The following is a 15101-nucleotide window of genomic DNA, read 5'->3' as shown; positions in this document are numbered from 1 at the left end:
AGTGAAGTGCGATTTGTCATCAGAAGGGGAACCAGAAATTGAGCAGACTCAGTTTCCTCTGCTGGATTTTTTTTTTTTTTTGTCCCCCTTTAGTCACTGGAGCAAAGTCAGCTGTCCAGTGCATGTTTTGGGGTGTACCATGTTTACCCAGACACTGTGACCGCACCCTGCTCCTCCAGAGGCTGCAATTTCCCAGAAGGAACAATCGGGTTTGGGGTTTTTTTTCCTGGTATTGCACAAAGACCGCTGAAATCTGTTCAACCATCAGGGGCATCTTTCTGAACCCCGGGGAGACCTTCAAAATATGATTTCGGGGGTGAAAATGAACATTTCTGGGGAAAATTCATCTGCTGGAGGCTCTTAGGTGCTGGGAGTTTTGGCTTGATCTTGCCTCCATTATAACAGAGGAGGTGATGAATTGTTTGAGTGGGAAGGAGACCTTAGAGATCACCCAGAACTTCACTGAAATGGCAGAAACTGGATATTTTTCCTAGAAATGAGACCAGTATTTTTCCAGAATATGGTGCCAAAGCACCATAAACTCATCTGAAGAACCATCTCTTCGTTCTTGGACCGAGAGCTCCTGCTTGGAGCTCTCACCATATTTTATGTGAAATCCACTGTGGGATTTCACTAAATATGATCATAAAACACCTCAGGATGAAGGAACATTCAGTCAAACAAAATTTAGGGAGCATTTTGCAGGGTTTTGCCCAGAATTTTGCTTTTTGGTGGTTTGTGTGGGTATTTTTGTGTTTCCTGCAGGATTCCCAATGCCACCATGTGGGCTTTGCCCAGAATTTTGCTTTTTGGTGGTTTGTGGGGGTATTTTTGTGGTTCCTGCAGGATTCCCAACACCATGGTCTTGGTTGTGCTGGTTTGAAGGCAAACCAGCGGGGGAAATCAACCCCACACAAATCCCTTGTGAGAGACTTTAAGTCATAGTTACAATTTGATAGAAAAATCACAATAAATGCAACGTATACAGAAAATTGCCTTAAAACCACAGAGTGAGAGCATAGCCTGGCCCCTTTGAGGCAGGGTGGTGGCCACAGTCTGGTTAAGCAGTAGTTTCAGGGCTGTTGAAGTGATGTTTGCAGTTTTATTAATTTATTTTAATTTTTACTTGGTGTCCCAAGTCGTTATATTATGAGATTATATGTGTTCGAGATTATGTGTGCTCAGATTCGGGTGGTACATCCCCCAGGGCGGGGAGGTTCACCATGGAACGATGCAGTCCTGTGAGTCCCAGGATGTTTTTGGGGTCATTGGTGGTTTCTTGACTCCTTCCTGAGCTGTCTTGGTTAGAATTGGGTGACAAAAACCTTTGGAAAGTTTGCTTCTAGAAAAGCTGAAGGACTGAAGGTTTTTCTTTAATTTATTGAAATTTTTTTTGTCTTGGAGCATGTCACCATTTAAGAAAATCCACCAGCTGGATTGGAAAAAAGTAAAAGCATCATTTTTTGGGGGAAAAACCCTCTTGGTTTGGGTCTGGCTTTATGTTTTATGATTTATGATTTGCTGGTTGTTCCCCTGTGTGGTGCCAACATCGAACTTCCAAAACCACACCTGGAAAAACAAATCCTGAGAGATTTGGGAATTACATGGCGAAACTGGCCCAGATTTCCAGGAAGATCAGAGAGTTTGGATTGAAGGCAGCCGATTTCAGATTGCCCTGATAAAACCTGGATTAATGCGTGCCCCAGCAGGCGGCTTTGGGATCAACCTCAGCGATGGGGACATCGTCATTTTCTGGGCATCAACAATCCACCAGTTGCAAAAGTTGTCCCTCCCATCTTCCTGCTGGCATCTGCTGATTCCCTGAAGGTTACGGGAAGGTGAGTTTCAGCCTGGCACCGGTTGCATCACGAGGCAGGGAATCAGAGGGTGGGAGAAGGGATGGGGATTTCTTTCCAAGTTGCTCTTTTCTGGTTTTAAGGTTATGAAAAAAAAAAAAAAAAAGAAAAAACAAAGTGAGGTTTCATTCCACACGTTGTGTGGGGCATCATGAGCGTGTTGGAAGGCGCCTGGAATGGTGGAACGCGCTCACCTGGGAGCGTTTCCCTGTGGAGATGAAAAGGGACTGAGATTATGTAAAGCACCAGGAGGGAAAACCCCGTGTGGATTTATTAATGAGGTAATTAGCCCTAATGAGTCTCCGGGCCGGCAGGCACAGGTTGGAGAGCCCTGGGCAGGTCCTGGTGAGGAAAGATGTGCTTTCAAAGCATTTTCTTGTCCATCATTTCCTGCTTGGCCAGAGGATTCCCTGGATACACCTGTTGCACGCAACACTTTTGGGATTGGGGGCATAATGCAAGAAATGAATGCAAGAAATGAACTCCTCCTCCCAGGGAGGAGATTTTATTCGTGGGGTTATGATAACCAGCTCACCTGGAGTTTTGAGGGGAGAAAAACCACTTATTTTTACCAGGAAAACACCATCAGGGCTATTTTTCCGCGTGGAAAACACGAATTTCTTCCTGCCTGCTGAGAGAGGGGAACCAGCAGCGTCCCCTCTCTCACCTGGGCGGGGGGGGGATCCCAGCAAAACGCTTCCCAACGAACGATCCATCCCCGCTTCTGCCACCCCAATTTTCCCGGCGGATCTTCCCCAAACCCTCTGGGCACCAGCGCGGGTGAAAGGGCAGCAGCAGGAGGGGCAGGGGGCACCGCTCCCGCCCGTTCCCGCGGTTCCAGAGGGTTCGCAGAGGTTTGGGGATGGGTTTGGGATCGCGTTACCTCTAGAGGGCTCTGGCTAAGCGGAGCTGCGGCTCAGCCTCTCGTCTCTCCCTCCCGGATACCCGCTCGGGCTTCCGGAGCCGCGCTCGGCATCGCCTCCATTGTGTCCTGCTGGGGGAGGCTGCTGGGCTGCACGGGGGGCTCTGGGCATCGCCCCCTCCCTCCCTGGGAACGGAGGGCGCTTTTCACGAGGAGAAGCCCCGCGGAAGCCGGGGACGAAGGCAGGTAGCGGGGAGGAGGAGGGACGGGGATGCGGGTCGGGGATGGAGACGGCAGCGGGGGCTGTTCCCGGTTCCTCTGGGGAGGGGACAAGGGACAGGCAGGATGGAGAGGGAGCTCTGGGCTCCGCAGGGATGGGGACGCTCCCGGATGCAGCCCCGGCGCCCCGCCGCTGATTGCCGGGGAACGGAGAGCCGGGAGGAAGAGGAGGATGCTGCTGGATGGGATCTGCCGGAACGGCGGGGGCGAAGCAGGGACTCTCCTGCTCGGGATTAGTCCTGGATGGAGGGGCTGTGAAAACCCGGCATTCCTCGAGGTGACCGCAGGAGAAGGGTGAAATCTCGAGCGGGAAGCACTGTGTGTGTGGGAATTCCTCGATTTCAAGGGGTTTCTCCTCCCTGCAGGCGATTTTGGGGAGCCCCGAGGGAGGAACGTGCGTTGTTCCCTCTGCCATGGAGCCGTGGGTGCTGCTGGATCCGCGGCAGAAGTCTCTGTACCTCGACGTGATGCACGAGAGCTACGAGACCCTCATGTCCCTGGGTAAGGACGCCCCAAAAATCTCTTTCCTTGTTGTACATCCCCCTGTCCTTCCTTTGCTTCAAGCAAAGCAGTTTGGGAAGAGGGGCTGAAGGATCTGGGCAAGTTTCCAGGGGGATTTCCCCAAACCCCAGCTCTTTCCTTAATTATTTTTCTTCAGGAAAACGTTATTGATCTCTCCTAATTTAAATTGAAAATTCTGGGCCTGGAGTGCCCCTTGGCATCTCCACATTTCCAGATCAAACTGGGATCAGCTCTGTGTTGGATCTCTCTTCCTCCTCTTTGGGAGAACAAGATTTTTAGGGGGAATCTTGTTGTTGCTCTATTGTTTTTAATCCTACCCCTGCTCAGTCAGGGCCACGCCCTCCCCGTTTTCTCCTCCCTTTTCCCAGCAACTCAAGGGCTGATGAGTGAAAAAGTGACATTTTTAAGGAGAATCCTGGTGTTATTACCATTATTTCACCTCCCTCACGCTTTCACCTTTTCCTGTTTCTCCCTTTTCCCAGCAGCTCAGGGGCTGGTGAGCGAAAAAGCGAAATTTTTAAGGACAATCCTGTTGTTATTCCTTTATTTTAAATCCTGTTTCTCCCTTTTCCCAGCAGCTCAGGGGCTGGTGAGTGAAAAAGCAGTGGAGAAAGGAGCACTGGAGAGCAGTGCTGGGCACTCATCCCTCAGCCTGGAGCGGGAGAAGCCCCTGGGCTCCCACCGGCGCAAAGCGAAGCGCCCGGACAAAGCCGTGCCCCCCAAACCCGCCACGCTCCCCAAACTCGGCTGTGCCAAAGCCCCACGCGGACAAGGACCGGCCCGGGAACGGCCGTTCAGCTGCGCCGACTGCGGGAAGAGCTTCCCGTGGGCCTCGCACCTGGAGCGGCACCAGCGGGTGCACACAGGCGAGCGGCCCTTCGGCTGCCCCGAGTGCGGCGAGACCTACAGCCAGAGCTCGCACCTGCGGCAGCACCGCCGCACCCACGCCGCCGGCGACCGCCCGCACAAGTGCGGCGACTGTGGGAAGCGCTTCGCTGCCGCCGCCGAGCTGGCGGCCCACGGCCGCGGCCACGCCGCCGACAAACCCCACAAGTGCGGCGACTGCGGGAAGGGCTTCGTGTGGGCCTCACACCTGGAGCGGCACCGCCGCGTGCACACCGGTGAGAAGCCCTTTGGGTGTGCCGAGTGCGGCGAGGCGTTCAGCCAGGGCTCGCACCTGGCCAAGCACCGCCGCAGCCACGCCGGCGAGCGGCCGCACCGCTGCCCGGCCTGCGGGAAGACCTTCAGCCAGAGCTCGGACCTGGCGCGGCACCGCCGCACGCACCTGGGCAGGAGGCCGCTGCGCTGCGGCGACTGCGGGAAGCTGTTCCGGGCGGGGCCGGCGCTGGCGCGGCACCAGCGGTGCCACGGCCGGGAGCACTCGCACCGCTGCGGCGACTGCGGGAAGGGCTTCGTGTGGGCGTCGCACCTGGAGCGGCACCGGCGCGTGCACACGGGCGAGCGGCCCTTCCCCTGCGCCAGCTGCGGCGAGCGCTTCACGCAGAAGGCGCATCTGCTGCAGCACCGCAAGACGCACTCGCCGGAGCGGCCCTACAAGTGTGGCGACTGCGGGAAGCGCTTCGGGGAAGCGCCGCTGTTCCTGGTGCACCAGCGCGGCCACGCTGAGCACAAGAGCTACACCTGTGATGATTGCGGGAAGGGATTTGCCTGGGCGTCGCACCTGGAGCGGCACCGGCGCGTGCACACCGGGGAGAAGCCGTTCAAGTGTCCCGAGTGTGGCGAGGCGTTCAGCCAGGGGTCACATCTCAGCAAGCACCGCCGCAGCCACCTGCCCAAGGCTGCGGGGCCCTCGCCAGGACACGGCTCACTGGGGACACGCCTGGAGCTCGCAGCAGCGAGGAGCCCTAAGGACTAAGAGGCTCCTCGGTGTGATGGATGTGGAGAGACAACTTCTGGGAGGTTGCAGTTTATTGCAGCTCCGAGACACATGAAAAGTCTCTGTTTCGGCCCACACGTTCAAAGAATGAATCGGAGTTCTTCACTTCTCAGTCTCAGAGTTGTTTATTGTATCTTATCTATAAAATTTTTCTCCTGCCCAGCCGAGGTCCGCTCAGCAGGATAGTCAGAGGCACTCTGACTGCCCTCGGGGCGGTGTTATCTCTTTATACCACAAACTACGCATAACATGTTTACAATTACTTTCCAATGCCTATCTCCTGTGTTAGACAGTGAGTTTCTACTCTAAACCCATCTGTAAGTGCCAACATCACAGCAGAAGATGGAGGTAGAGAAGAAGAAGAAAGGCTGGACACACCCAAGTCCCTCCATCTTGTCCCCAAAACCCCTATTCTAAAAACCCCAAAATCTACTTTTTCACCTAGTGATAATTTTATTATTACATTACTTAAACTTCTGTGGCTTTCAGGCCTTCATGCAAAGCTGGTAATTTGCTCCACGGGTCATAATCAAACCCACAGGTGTTCTGGGCTGTGTGCCAGGGTCTCTGAGCCCCCTGGCAGGGGTCCTGGCTGCTCTGGACACCCAGAGGGATGTATTGAGTTCCAACAACAACTGAGGGAAAACTTGTCTTGGACACCAAGTGACACTTGAAGGGCTCTGGGGTGGGTGACACTGCTCTGTCATGGCACAGGGTGGGATTTATCTGCCCTGGTGTCTCCCCACAGCGATAGGTGAATATTTGCACCTGCTACAGTTGAGACCTCAAAAAAGGGACAACCTGGGGGAGGAGGAGCTGATTCCCAAAGGAAACGGCACTTGGCTCCATCGGGGAAGGGTGGGGGAATCAGGGCTGGTTCTGGTACGAAAATCCAGGGGTGTTGTGCTGCCAGCAGGTGGGAGAAGGGGATGGAGGGGATGAAGATGCTCAGGGTGAGCAGGAGGTGCTGGCACAGGGCAGGAATAAACTGGGAACCCCACACCTCGTGGACACCTGTGTCTCTTTGTTTACGTAAGAATGAAAGGAAGGAAAGAAAGAATTAAAAAAAAAAAAAAAAAGAAAAGGAAAAAGAGGAAGGAGCTGGGGGAAAAGGCAGAAAAGGGCTGCGCACAATGGCTGAGGCCCTCTGGCGGCAAGAGCTGCAAGTCAGGGCAGAAATTAAAAAAAACAAAACCACTTTGCTCGGGGGGAAAAAATTATTATTATTATTATTATTATTATTATTATTATTATTATTATTATTATTATTATGTAGCCACAAGCACCACTATGCAGTGCAGGGCAATCAAATCAAGCTGTGGCAAGAGAATGAGGAGGTTAATATTGGAAATAAAATAAAATAAAATAAAATAAAATAAAATAAAATAAAATAAAATAAAATAAAATAAAATAAAATAAAATAAAATAAAATAAAATAAAATGATAAAGCTGGAGATTGCCCTAGCCAGGACAAGTCTCCAGAGGGGGCAGGTGAACCCTGAACGATGAATAGAAGACATGGTCATAAATATTTTTTTTTTCTCTAATAACACCTTGGAAACCCTTTCTGAGGGCCTGGATACACAATAAAAGCAACTCCTGAGAAATATCACAGCAACATTTTGGGGAATTTGGTGTTATTCCCTCATTTTGCATCCTCAGAACAGCTCATAGAAGAGAATTGTTTGACTGAGTTATTATCACATTCTCCATCCTAAACCCAAAAAAATTCATTTTGGGGACAGAAATTATGCAATCAAATGCTTGAAGGGAGCAATCCAAGATTTTACAGCAAATCTGGGCCAAAACGTCGTTTTCTCCTCGCCCTGCTCCGCAGGCCTTGCCCCCCGACTGGGCCCTGAAGACCTGGCTGCCCTCACCCAAGATGGCGGCCGGGCCCTCAGGCCGCGGGCGCCATCTTGAGCCGGGCCGCGCGGGCGGCAATGGGGAGCGCGAGGCCGCCGCCATTTTCCCTGCGCCCTTCCTGAAGCCGAGGCCGCCATTTCGGAAGAGGGCAGTTCCGCTCTGACCCCGAATTAAATTTTTAACCCCAATTTATTCCCGTTCCCCACCCTACAGTGACAAAGTGTTTCCTCCCCGAAGCCAATCTCACCACGGACAGTGAGGAAATGTAGAGAAAAGCAGGAAAATGGTGCTGTTGTTCTCTGCATCTGTCGCATGGAGGAGGGATTGCTCCCAGTAGGGATGTAAAAATCCCTAAATCCCCTAGGAAAGGGCTTTTGGGGTCGTTTTTGTACGTCTAGAGGTTTTGAATAATTTTTCCCTGAATTCAGCTTCCTGGAGCGAATTTCCAACACTTGTCAAATAGCCCCCCCAGCGACCCCCAGACCCTTCAGCCGCCCTCAGGCCACTCCTACGGGCCCTCACGGCCATTACCCCGCCCTCTCCTACTGCGCAAACGCAGCCACACCCCCAGGCAACACCACGCCCCCTGCCCGCGCTCATTATATACCAGGAGAGCCTGGCCACGCCCACCTCGTTACGGACAGCGCAAACCACGCCCGTTTTACCCTCCCGCGCAGGCGCAGCCCCGCCCCTTCCCCGGCGCAGGCCCGGCACCGCCCCTCGGCCGTCAGTCGGGGCGGCGGAGCCGTGCGGAGCGGGTGCTCCGCGTTTGGGGACTCTCTGTGGGCACCAGCGCCACGACCGGCACCGCCGCCGGCCCCGCGGCCGCCACCGGCCCCGCGGCCGCCATGGAGGCGCCTCCCGCGCCCCCGTCCGCGCCGCCCGCGCCCTGCAGCGCCGCGCGGAGCCTGCAGGACGAACTGACGTGCCCGGTGTGCCTGGAGTACTTCAACGACCCGGTGCTGGTGGCCGAGTGCGGGCACAACTTCTGCCGCGCCTGCGTGACCCAGTGCTGGGAGGACTCGGCGCGACGCCTGTGCTGCCCGCAGTGCCGCGAGCCGGTGCCGCAGCGCCTCTTCCGCCCCAACCGCTCCCTCGGCAACATCGTGCACATCGTCCGCCAGCTGGGGCTGCCACCGGGCCCCGCCGAGCCGCCGCCGGGGCCGCCCGCGCCCGCGCCGCCGCTGCCCGCCGCCGCCGCTCCGGCCGGGCCGCCGGGCCCGCCGCGCTGCCCGCGGCACGGGGAGCCGCTGCGGCTGTACTGCGTGCAGGACCGGCGGGCCGTGTGTGTGGTGTGTCACCTGTCCCGAGAGCACCGAGCCCACACGGTGCTGCCCGCCGAGGAGGCGGCCCACGCCGCGGAGGTCAGTGCCGGGATCCCCCCTCACAGCGGGGGGAGGAGTCCCATGCTGGAGGGGCTTTTGCCGGAGGGGAAAAGCACTGCGAGCCCCCTCGGGGTGTTGGGGGGCAGTGAGACCCCCTCCCGGGTCTTTTCTGGGATGTTGGGGAGCAGAGAGGTCCAGCCGAGACCCTTCCCGGGTCTTTTTTGGGGTGCTGGACACCCCTGAGAAATGGGGGATGCAGTAAACACCCCAAGGACATCTCGCGGAGTTGGGGTTCCCCAGGAACTCCCTCCTTCTATTTGGGACCCCCCCAGTTCCACGGGGAATAGAGAAATGAGCTCCCAGTCCCCCATGCTGTGTGGGGACCCCCAAATGTGTGGATCCAACGGGGGATTCCCCTCCCCAGCTAGGCGCTGCTTCCAGAATTTGGGGGCGCAGAAGGAACCGAATCACTCCAAAACACGGACAGGGCAGAGAGGAGATGGGGAGCACCCCAAGGAGATCTCACGGGGTTGGGGTGCCCCAGGGACTGCTCCCCATCAGGGACTCCCTCTTCCTCCTCCTTTGGGACCCCTCAGTTCCAATGGGAGCACAGAAATGAGCCCCCAATTCCCCCCCATTTTTGGGGTGCATTAAAGGCCCCTCCAGGCTGTGTGGATCCCGCGGGGGATCCCCTGCCCAGCTGGGCGCTGCTTTCAGAATTTGGGGGATGCAGAAGGACCCGAATCACCCCAAAACACAGACACCCCCGAGATGGGGGGGTGCGAGATCCATCTGGGATGAACTGGGACAGTACTGGGAAAAGGGGGTGTGCCCACCTCAGTGCAAAATCTCGCCAGCTCCCCGAAACCCAGGACCGAGCTGGGAACGGGGAGGAGGAGCGGGGCGTTATTTAATCCCTGATCCCGATCCAGGATCAGGCTGGAAGTGGCGCTGGGCCCCCCCAGGAGCCGCCTGTCCGTCCCCCCCCCATCCCTTTGGAATGACGCAGAGCGAAAACGGCGCCCCCCCGGCAGCGCTGGGGCTCCGCTATGTCGCGATACGGGGCGTGTCGTGATCGCAGCGGGGGTTAATTTGGCACTGTGAAACCCCGAGGGCTCGGTGTGGGTGGGCAGGCCTCGGAATTCCAGGAACCAGAGGGATCCAAGATGCCGGACGGAGCCGATGTCGCTGCGCAGCGGCAGCAGGAGGAGGAGGAGGGAGCAGGGGAGGGGACTGTGGCATCATTAACCACCGCATATTAATTATTTGTGCTGATTAAATCCTTTTAGAGGGGGTTTTGTCCCGGAACTGCCGTGGTTCCTCTTCCGGGGACGCTGGGGCTGTCCCCCCGCCCTAAATCTGGGGGTTTGTCCTTTTTTTTTTTTAGGACACAAACGTCCTTGTGTAGATCCAGGTTGTTGCTCCCTTGGGATTTTTTTCCCCCCTCGTTACCCTACTTTTATGAGTGTTTGATAATTGGTTGTTGCTGAGATCCTCCCTGCTCCGTTTTTGCCCTGATACTTGCTTTAATCTCATGGATAAATTCCAAACCCAGCAACTTCTGGCTCTTAACAGTCAAAATCCTTGTATTTAGGGTTTTAGTTATAAAATAAGTAGATTCATTTGCCCCCAGGGCCAGCTGCTGTTTGCAGGGGCTTCTCTGCCCTCCGTGGAGGTCAAATTACTTAAATAAAGATGAGCTTAATGAATTAATAATTAATAATTTAGTGAGCAGTTCATTAAAGGCAGTAGTTCCTCCTCTTGGGGAGGAGTCCAACCCAATTTTGGGGCACCTTGAGGAGGGAGAATGTGGCAGGAGGATGGGGGTGGGACCAGGGCATTTGTTTCCTCACAGACAGATAAAATCAATTGACTTTTTTTTTTTTTCAGTTTTTGGGCTGGTTGGGGTGAAGTTTGGTGGTTTTGTTAGGTCAGGGTAGCTGCTGGTTCCATCTCCAAAAAAAAGCCCCAGATTGGGTGAATTTGACCATTTTAACAGCAGCAGCGTTTCCATCGTGATGGCCCACGGGGGCAGAATTCCCAAGGGATCCTTTGTGCTTTCAGGAGGTGCCCCAGGAGCACCTGAGCTCCCTGAGGAAAGGGCGTGAGGAGGCCAAGGCTGAGCGGGAGAGGCAGAGTGAGGAGCTGCTGGTGAGTGCTGGGGGTTCCAGAGCCCCCAACCGGGAGGGTTCAGTCTCACCTGGGCATTTCCTGGCTGTGAAAATAAATTTGGGTTCCCGTTCCCCATGCGAATCCCAGTGAGGAGCTGCTGGGACCCCCATCCAGGAGGGTTCAGGGCATTTCCTGGCTCTGGAGATAAATTTGGTCCCACCTGGGAGGTTCCTCATCCCCATGGGAATGAGGGTTCAGTTTCACTGGGGAATTCTCTGGCTCTGGAAATTTGGGTTCCCCTTGCCCATGGGAGTCCCAGTGAGGAGTTGCTGGGAGCCCCATCCAGGTGGGTTCGGTCTCACCTGGGGCATTTCCTGGCTCTGGAAATTTGGGTTCCCCTTGCCCATGGGAATCCCAGTGAGGAGTTGCTGGGAGCCCCATCCAGGTGGGTTCGGTCTCACCTGGGGCATTTCCTGCCTGTGGAAATTTGGGTTCCCCTTGCCCTCGGAGATTCTCTCCCCGAGCTCCGTGGCTGCGGGGACCTGCCCTCACGGGGATGTTGGCCCTGGAATTGCAGAAACAGACGGAGGTGGAGAGGCAGAAGATCGTGGCCGAGTGCAAGGAGCTGCGGGCGTTCCTGGAGGAGAAGGAGCAGCTGCTGCTCTCCAGGCTGGAGGAGCTGGAGAGGGACATCGGGCGCCGCAGGGACGAGAGCGTGGCGCGGCTGGCCGAGGACATTGCGCAGCTGGACAAGCTCCTTGCAGAGCAGGGCGGGGATGGTGGCACGGGGAGCACACCTGGCGAGGTGGGACTCCAAAAATTCCCGCTCACGGACAGAAATCCGGTGTAGTGGGCAAAAATACCTATTTATGGGGATGAAAATTCTGTTTGAGGGGACAAAAAAGGGGTGGAAAAAAGGAAAAGGTTCCATTTATGCAGGCAAGAATTTCCATTTATGGGTCAAAATATTTATTTATTTATCAGGGGAATATCCTAATTAGAGGGACAAAACCTGTTTATGGGGGTGAGAATTCCATTTATGGGGAGAAAAAAAGTTCTGTTTATGGGGTGGAAAAAGGTTCCATTTATGTAGGCAAGAATTTCCATTTATGGGTCAAAATTTTTATTTATTGGAGAAATAAATTTATTGGGTAAAAAATTCTATTAATGGGGTGGGAAAATTTTGTAGATACAAAAATACCTTTGTGGGGACAAAAGTCCCTTCATGGGATCCTCCCAGTTTCTGGGGAGGATTTTGGGATATCTTGAGATAGGAGAGATGCTGATCCTAACAAATTCCTTGGGTTTTCTTCCCCTTCCAGGGCGTCGTCCCAGCTGGCAGCAGGTGAGTGAGCTGGGTGAACCTGGAGGCTCTCAGCTGGAGCTGGAGCTGGCATTTCCACCCTTCCCAGGGGGAATTCCTTGATTTTCTGGGTCCCTGACTCCCGTGTCTCCTCAGCCTGGAGAGCTGGATGTTCCTCAAGCCTGAGCCCGGCTTTTCCGAGCTGGAGAAGAAGCTGAAGAGTTTTTCCCAGAAGAGCGCGGTGCTCAAGGAAGTGCTGCTGGAATTCAAGGGTGAGCCTGATGAGATCCTTCCTGGAAAAAAAAAGTGCTTTCCCAGCCAGGATCCCACGTGGAAATCCACCAAAATGGGGGCTGGGATGGAGCCGGGCTCCAATTCCCCCCCTGGGCTGGCTGGGAGAGCTCTGCGTTGTTCCCTCATCCTAGGGAAGAGGTGGAAAAGGGATTTCCCTGGGATTTGAGTGTGGGAGTGTGGAGTTGGGATCATTCCCATGGCTTGAGCAGTTCTGGGGATTCAACTCCTTCCTTCTCTTCCCACAGAAAATCTGCGCTTTGAGCTGGAGAACGACACAGGTGAGGCCACGGAGACTGGGATAACAGCTCTGTTGTCCAGGGGTTTGCATGGAATTGGCTGGGATTTGGGGCTGGGACTTCCCTTTTCCAAGAGATAGTGTGGGAATTTACTGGGATTGGGGGTTATGGGGGAGTCTAACCTGCCTTTTCCAGGGGTTGAGGTTGGAATTGCTGGGCTTGGCTTCTGTGTGGGCTCTTCAGGATGCTCCAGGTGGCTTCACCTGGGTCCTTCCCCTCTGGTTTGGGGCACAGAAAATTCTATTCTTAGCTAGCCTTCTGACAAAATAATTTGTTCCATTCTTTTACTATCATTTTAATACAACGTATTATAATTTAAATATATAATTAAATATATAATGATTTATATAATTTAATTATATAATAATGTATAATTAATTTATATTTATATAAAATATAAAATATATATTTTATATATTAAATATAAAAATTATTTATAATTTATTTAAAACTTAATTAAAATTTATGATTTAATTATAATTTAATAATTATAATCTATTTATAATTTCATTATTATTTATTATTTAACACAATAGTATAATAAAAGAATAAGTCATTATTTATTACAATAGTATTATTTAATACAATTATTTAACACAGTAGTATCAGAAAACAATAAATCAATCCCCCTCAAACACAGAGCCAACATTCTTGTCCCTGCCTCCCTAACCCTCACCCTCAGACCCCTGCCAACACCACAGCAGCTATTAATAGCATTAATACGATTAATAGTACTGTATTAATCGCATCACCACCCGCCTCCCATTCCCCCACAGGCGAGCTCTCCCTGGACCCCGACACGGCCAACCCCTACCTGGTGCTGTCGGAGGACAAGCGCAGCGTGCGCCTGCGCGGGGCGCCCCAGGAGCTGCCGGCGCACCCCAAGCGCTTCGACTACGCCTTCTGCGTCCTGGCCTCCGAGGGCTTCTCTGCCGGCCGCCACTACTGGGAGGTGGAGGTGGGCGACGGGGAGAGCTGGGTGCTGGGCGCCGCCCGCGAGTCCGTGCGCCGCAAGGAGAAGGTCGACTTCGCCCCCGAGGAGGGCATCTGGGCGGTGGGGCTCAACTGGAAGGGCAAGAATTGGGATCAGTACCAGGCGTTCACCTCTCCCGAGACGCCGCTGTCGCTGTGCGAGCGGCCGCGCAAGATCGGGGTGTACCTGGACTACGAGGGAGGGTGGGTGGCGTTCTACAACGCCGACAACATGGCCCCCATCTTCACCTTCACCGCCGCCTTCTCCGAGAGGATCTTCCCGTTCTTCTGGCTCTTCTACGTGGGCTCCTCGCTGTCCCTCTGCAACTGAGCCCCTGCCCCGCTCGCTGGTGGTGTCCCCCCCTCTCTCTCCCCCTTGCCATCCTTAGGTTTTCCTTTGCTTCTGAGCAAAACACCCCAAATCCCATCCCTGGATTTTTTTTTTTCCTGTTGCAGTTCAAAGTTTTTGAGTCTTTTTACCCTCAGAAATCTTCCTCGGGGGCGTTGGTTGGTGAGGGGGCTCCTTGAGCACCCCTTCCCCATTGCTGGTTAAACACCCCCTGTAGAGTTCATTTTGTGTTCTTTCTTTGGAGTTGGAGCCTTCTCCGAGAGGATCTTCCCGCTCTTCTGGCTCTTCTACGCGGGCTCCTCGCTGTCCCTCTGCAACTGAGCCCCCGCCCTGCTCGCTGGTGGTGTCCCCCCTCTCTCTCCCCCTTGCCATCCTTAGGTTTTCCTTTGCTTCCCAAATCCCACCCTTGGCTGTTCAGGGGGGATTTTTTTTTTTTTCCTGTTGCAGTTCAAAGTTTTTGAGTCTTCTTACCCTCAAAAATCTTCCTCAGGGGTGTTGGTTGGTGAGAGGGCTACTTGAGCACCCTCTCTCCGTTGCTGTTAAACACCCCCTGTAGAGTTCATTTTGTGTTTTGTTGCTGGTTAAACACCCCTGTAGAGTTCATTTTGTGGTTTTTTTCTTTGGAGTTGGAGCCCCGTGGAACAGGGAGAGGCTGATCCCATCCTGCTTCGAATAGTAGCCAAAGCTTTGTGTCCCCCCCTCGCCCCTAAAATGCCGTGTGGAGATGAGGGGTCTCGTGTCCCCCCCCCAGTTTGGGCACCGTTGCTTTGCAGGTCATTTTCACCCATCCCATCCTGACTCATCCCATCCTCCCTGGGGAAGGGGCCGAGCCCGTCCTGCTGTCGCTGAGGGACCCTCTCTCCCCTCTATTGTCCCCCCTTCTCGTGTCCCCATCTCCCCACTGCCCCCCATGTCCCTTTTTGCCTCCTCATCTCCCCCACTGTCCCCCCTCATTCCCCTTCTCATCTCCCCCGAAATTCTGGGCTCTATTGTCCCCCCTCCTTGTGTCCCCATTGCCCCCCATGTCCCTCCTAGCCCCCCCATTGCCCCCCATGTCCCTTTTTGCCTCCTCATCTCCAGCACTGTCCCCCCCCTCATTCCATCTCCCCTTCCCTCCCCCTGAATTCTGAGCCCCTGGAGTGCCAGGATCCCAGCAAGGGGATTGGGA

The 15101-nt window shown here is 54.3% G+C and overlaps 2 protein-coding genes and 1 long non-coding RNA gene across 3 annotated transcripts; 2 read left to right on the top strand and 1 right to left on the bottom strand.

Annotated features, from left to right (window-relative positions):
- Positions 1 to 933: 933 nt before the first annotated feature.
- On the bottom strand, positions 934 to 2868 carry LOC143695810 (uncharacterized). The gene is made up of 2 exons (XR_013185341.1): positions 2740 to 2868; positions 934 to 1928 (listed from the first exon to the last, which is right to left on the bottom strand). It is a non-coding gene; the product is annotated as an uncharacterized LOC143695810 (long non-coding RNA).
- On the top strand, positions 2791 to 5686 carry LOC129133941 (uncharacterized). The gene is given in 5 exon segments (XM_077191022.1): positions 2791 to 2960; positions 3091 to 3274; positions 3363 to 3498; positions 4095 to 5333; positions 5336 to 5686. Coding segments are annotated over 4 exon segments (1533 nt in total). The 5' UTR covers positions 2791 to 2960; positions 3091 to 3169; the 3' UTR covers positions 5389 to 5686.
- Positions 5687 to 7993: 2307 nt separating this feature from the next.
- LOC129133934 (E3 ubiquitin-protein ligase TRIM7-like) lies at positions 7994 to 14536 on the top strand. Its single transcript, XM_054653616.2, has 7 exons — positions 7994 to 8646; positions 10672 to 10758; positions 11297 to 11524; positions 12042 to 12064; positions 12179 to 12294; positions 12562 to 12594; positions 13389 to 14536. The coding sequence occupies exons 1-7, from the start codon at positions 8131 to 8133 to the stop codon at positions 13913 to 13915; spliced, it is 1530 nt and encodes a 509-aa protein (XP_054509591.1). The 5' UTR covers positions 7994 to 8130; the 3' UTR covers positions 13916 to 14536.
- The last annotated feature ends 565 nt before the right edge of the window (positions 14537 to 15101 follow it).

The sequence above is a fragment of the Agelaius phoeniceus genome, chromosome 27, assembly GCF_051311805.1.
Source record: "Agelaius phoeniceus isolate bAgePho1 chromosome 27, bAgePho1.hap1, whole genome shotgun sequence".
NCBI classification, from domain to species: Eukaryota; Metazoa; Chordata; class Aves; order Passeriformes; family Icteridae; genus Agelaius; species Agelaius phoeniceus.
Note: the sequence above shows the minus strand (reverse complement) of the source record. Positions and strands in the feature narration are given on the sequence as shown.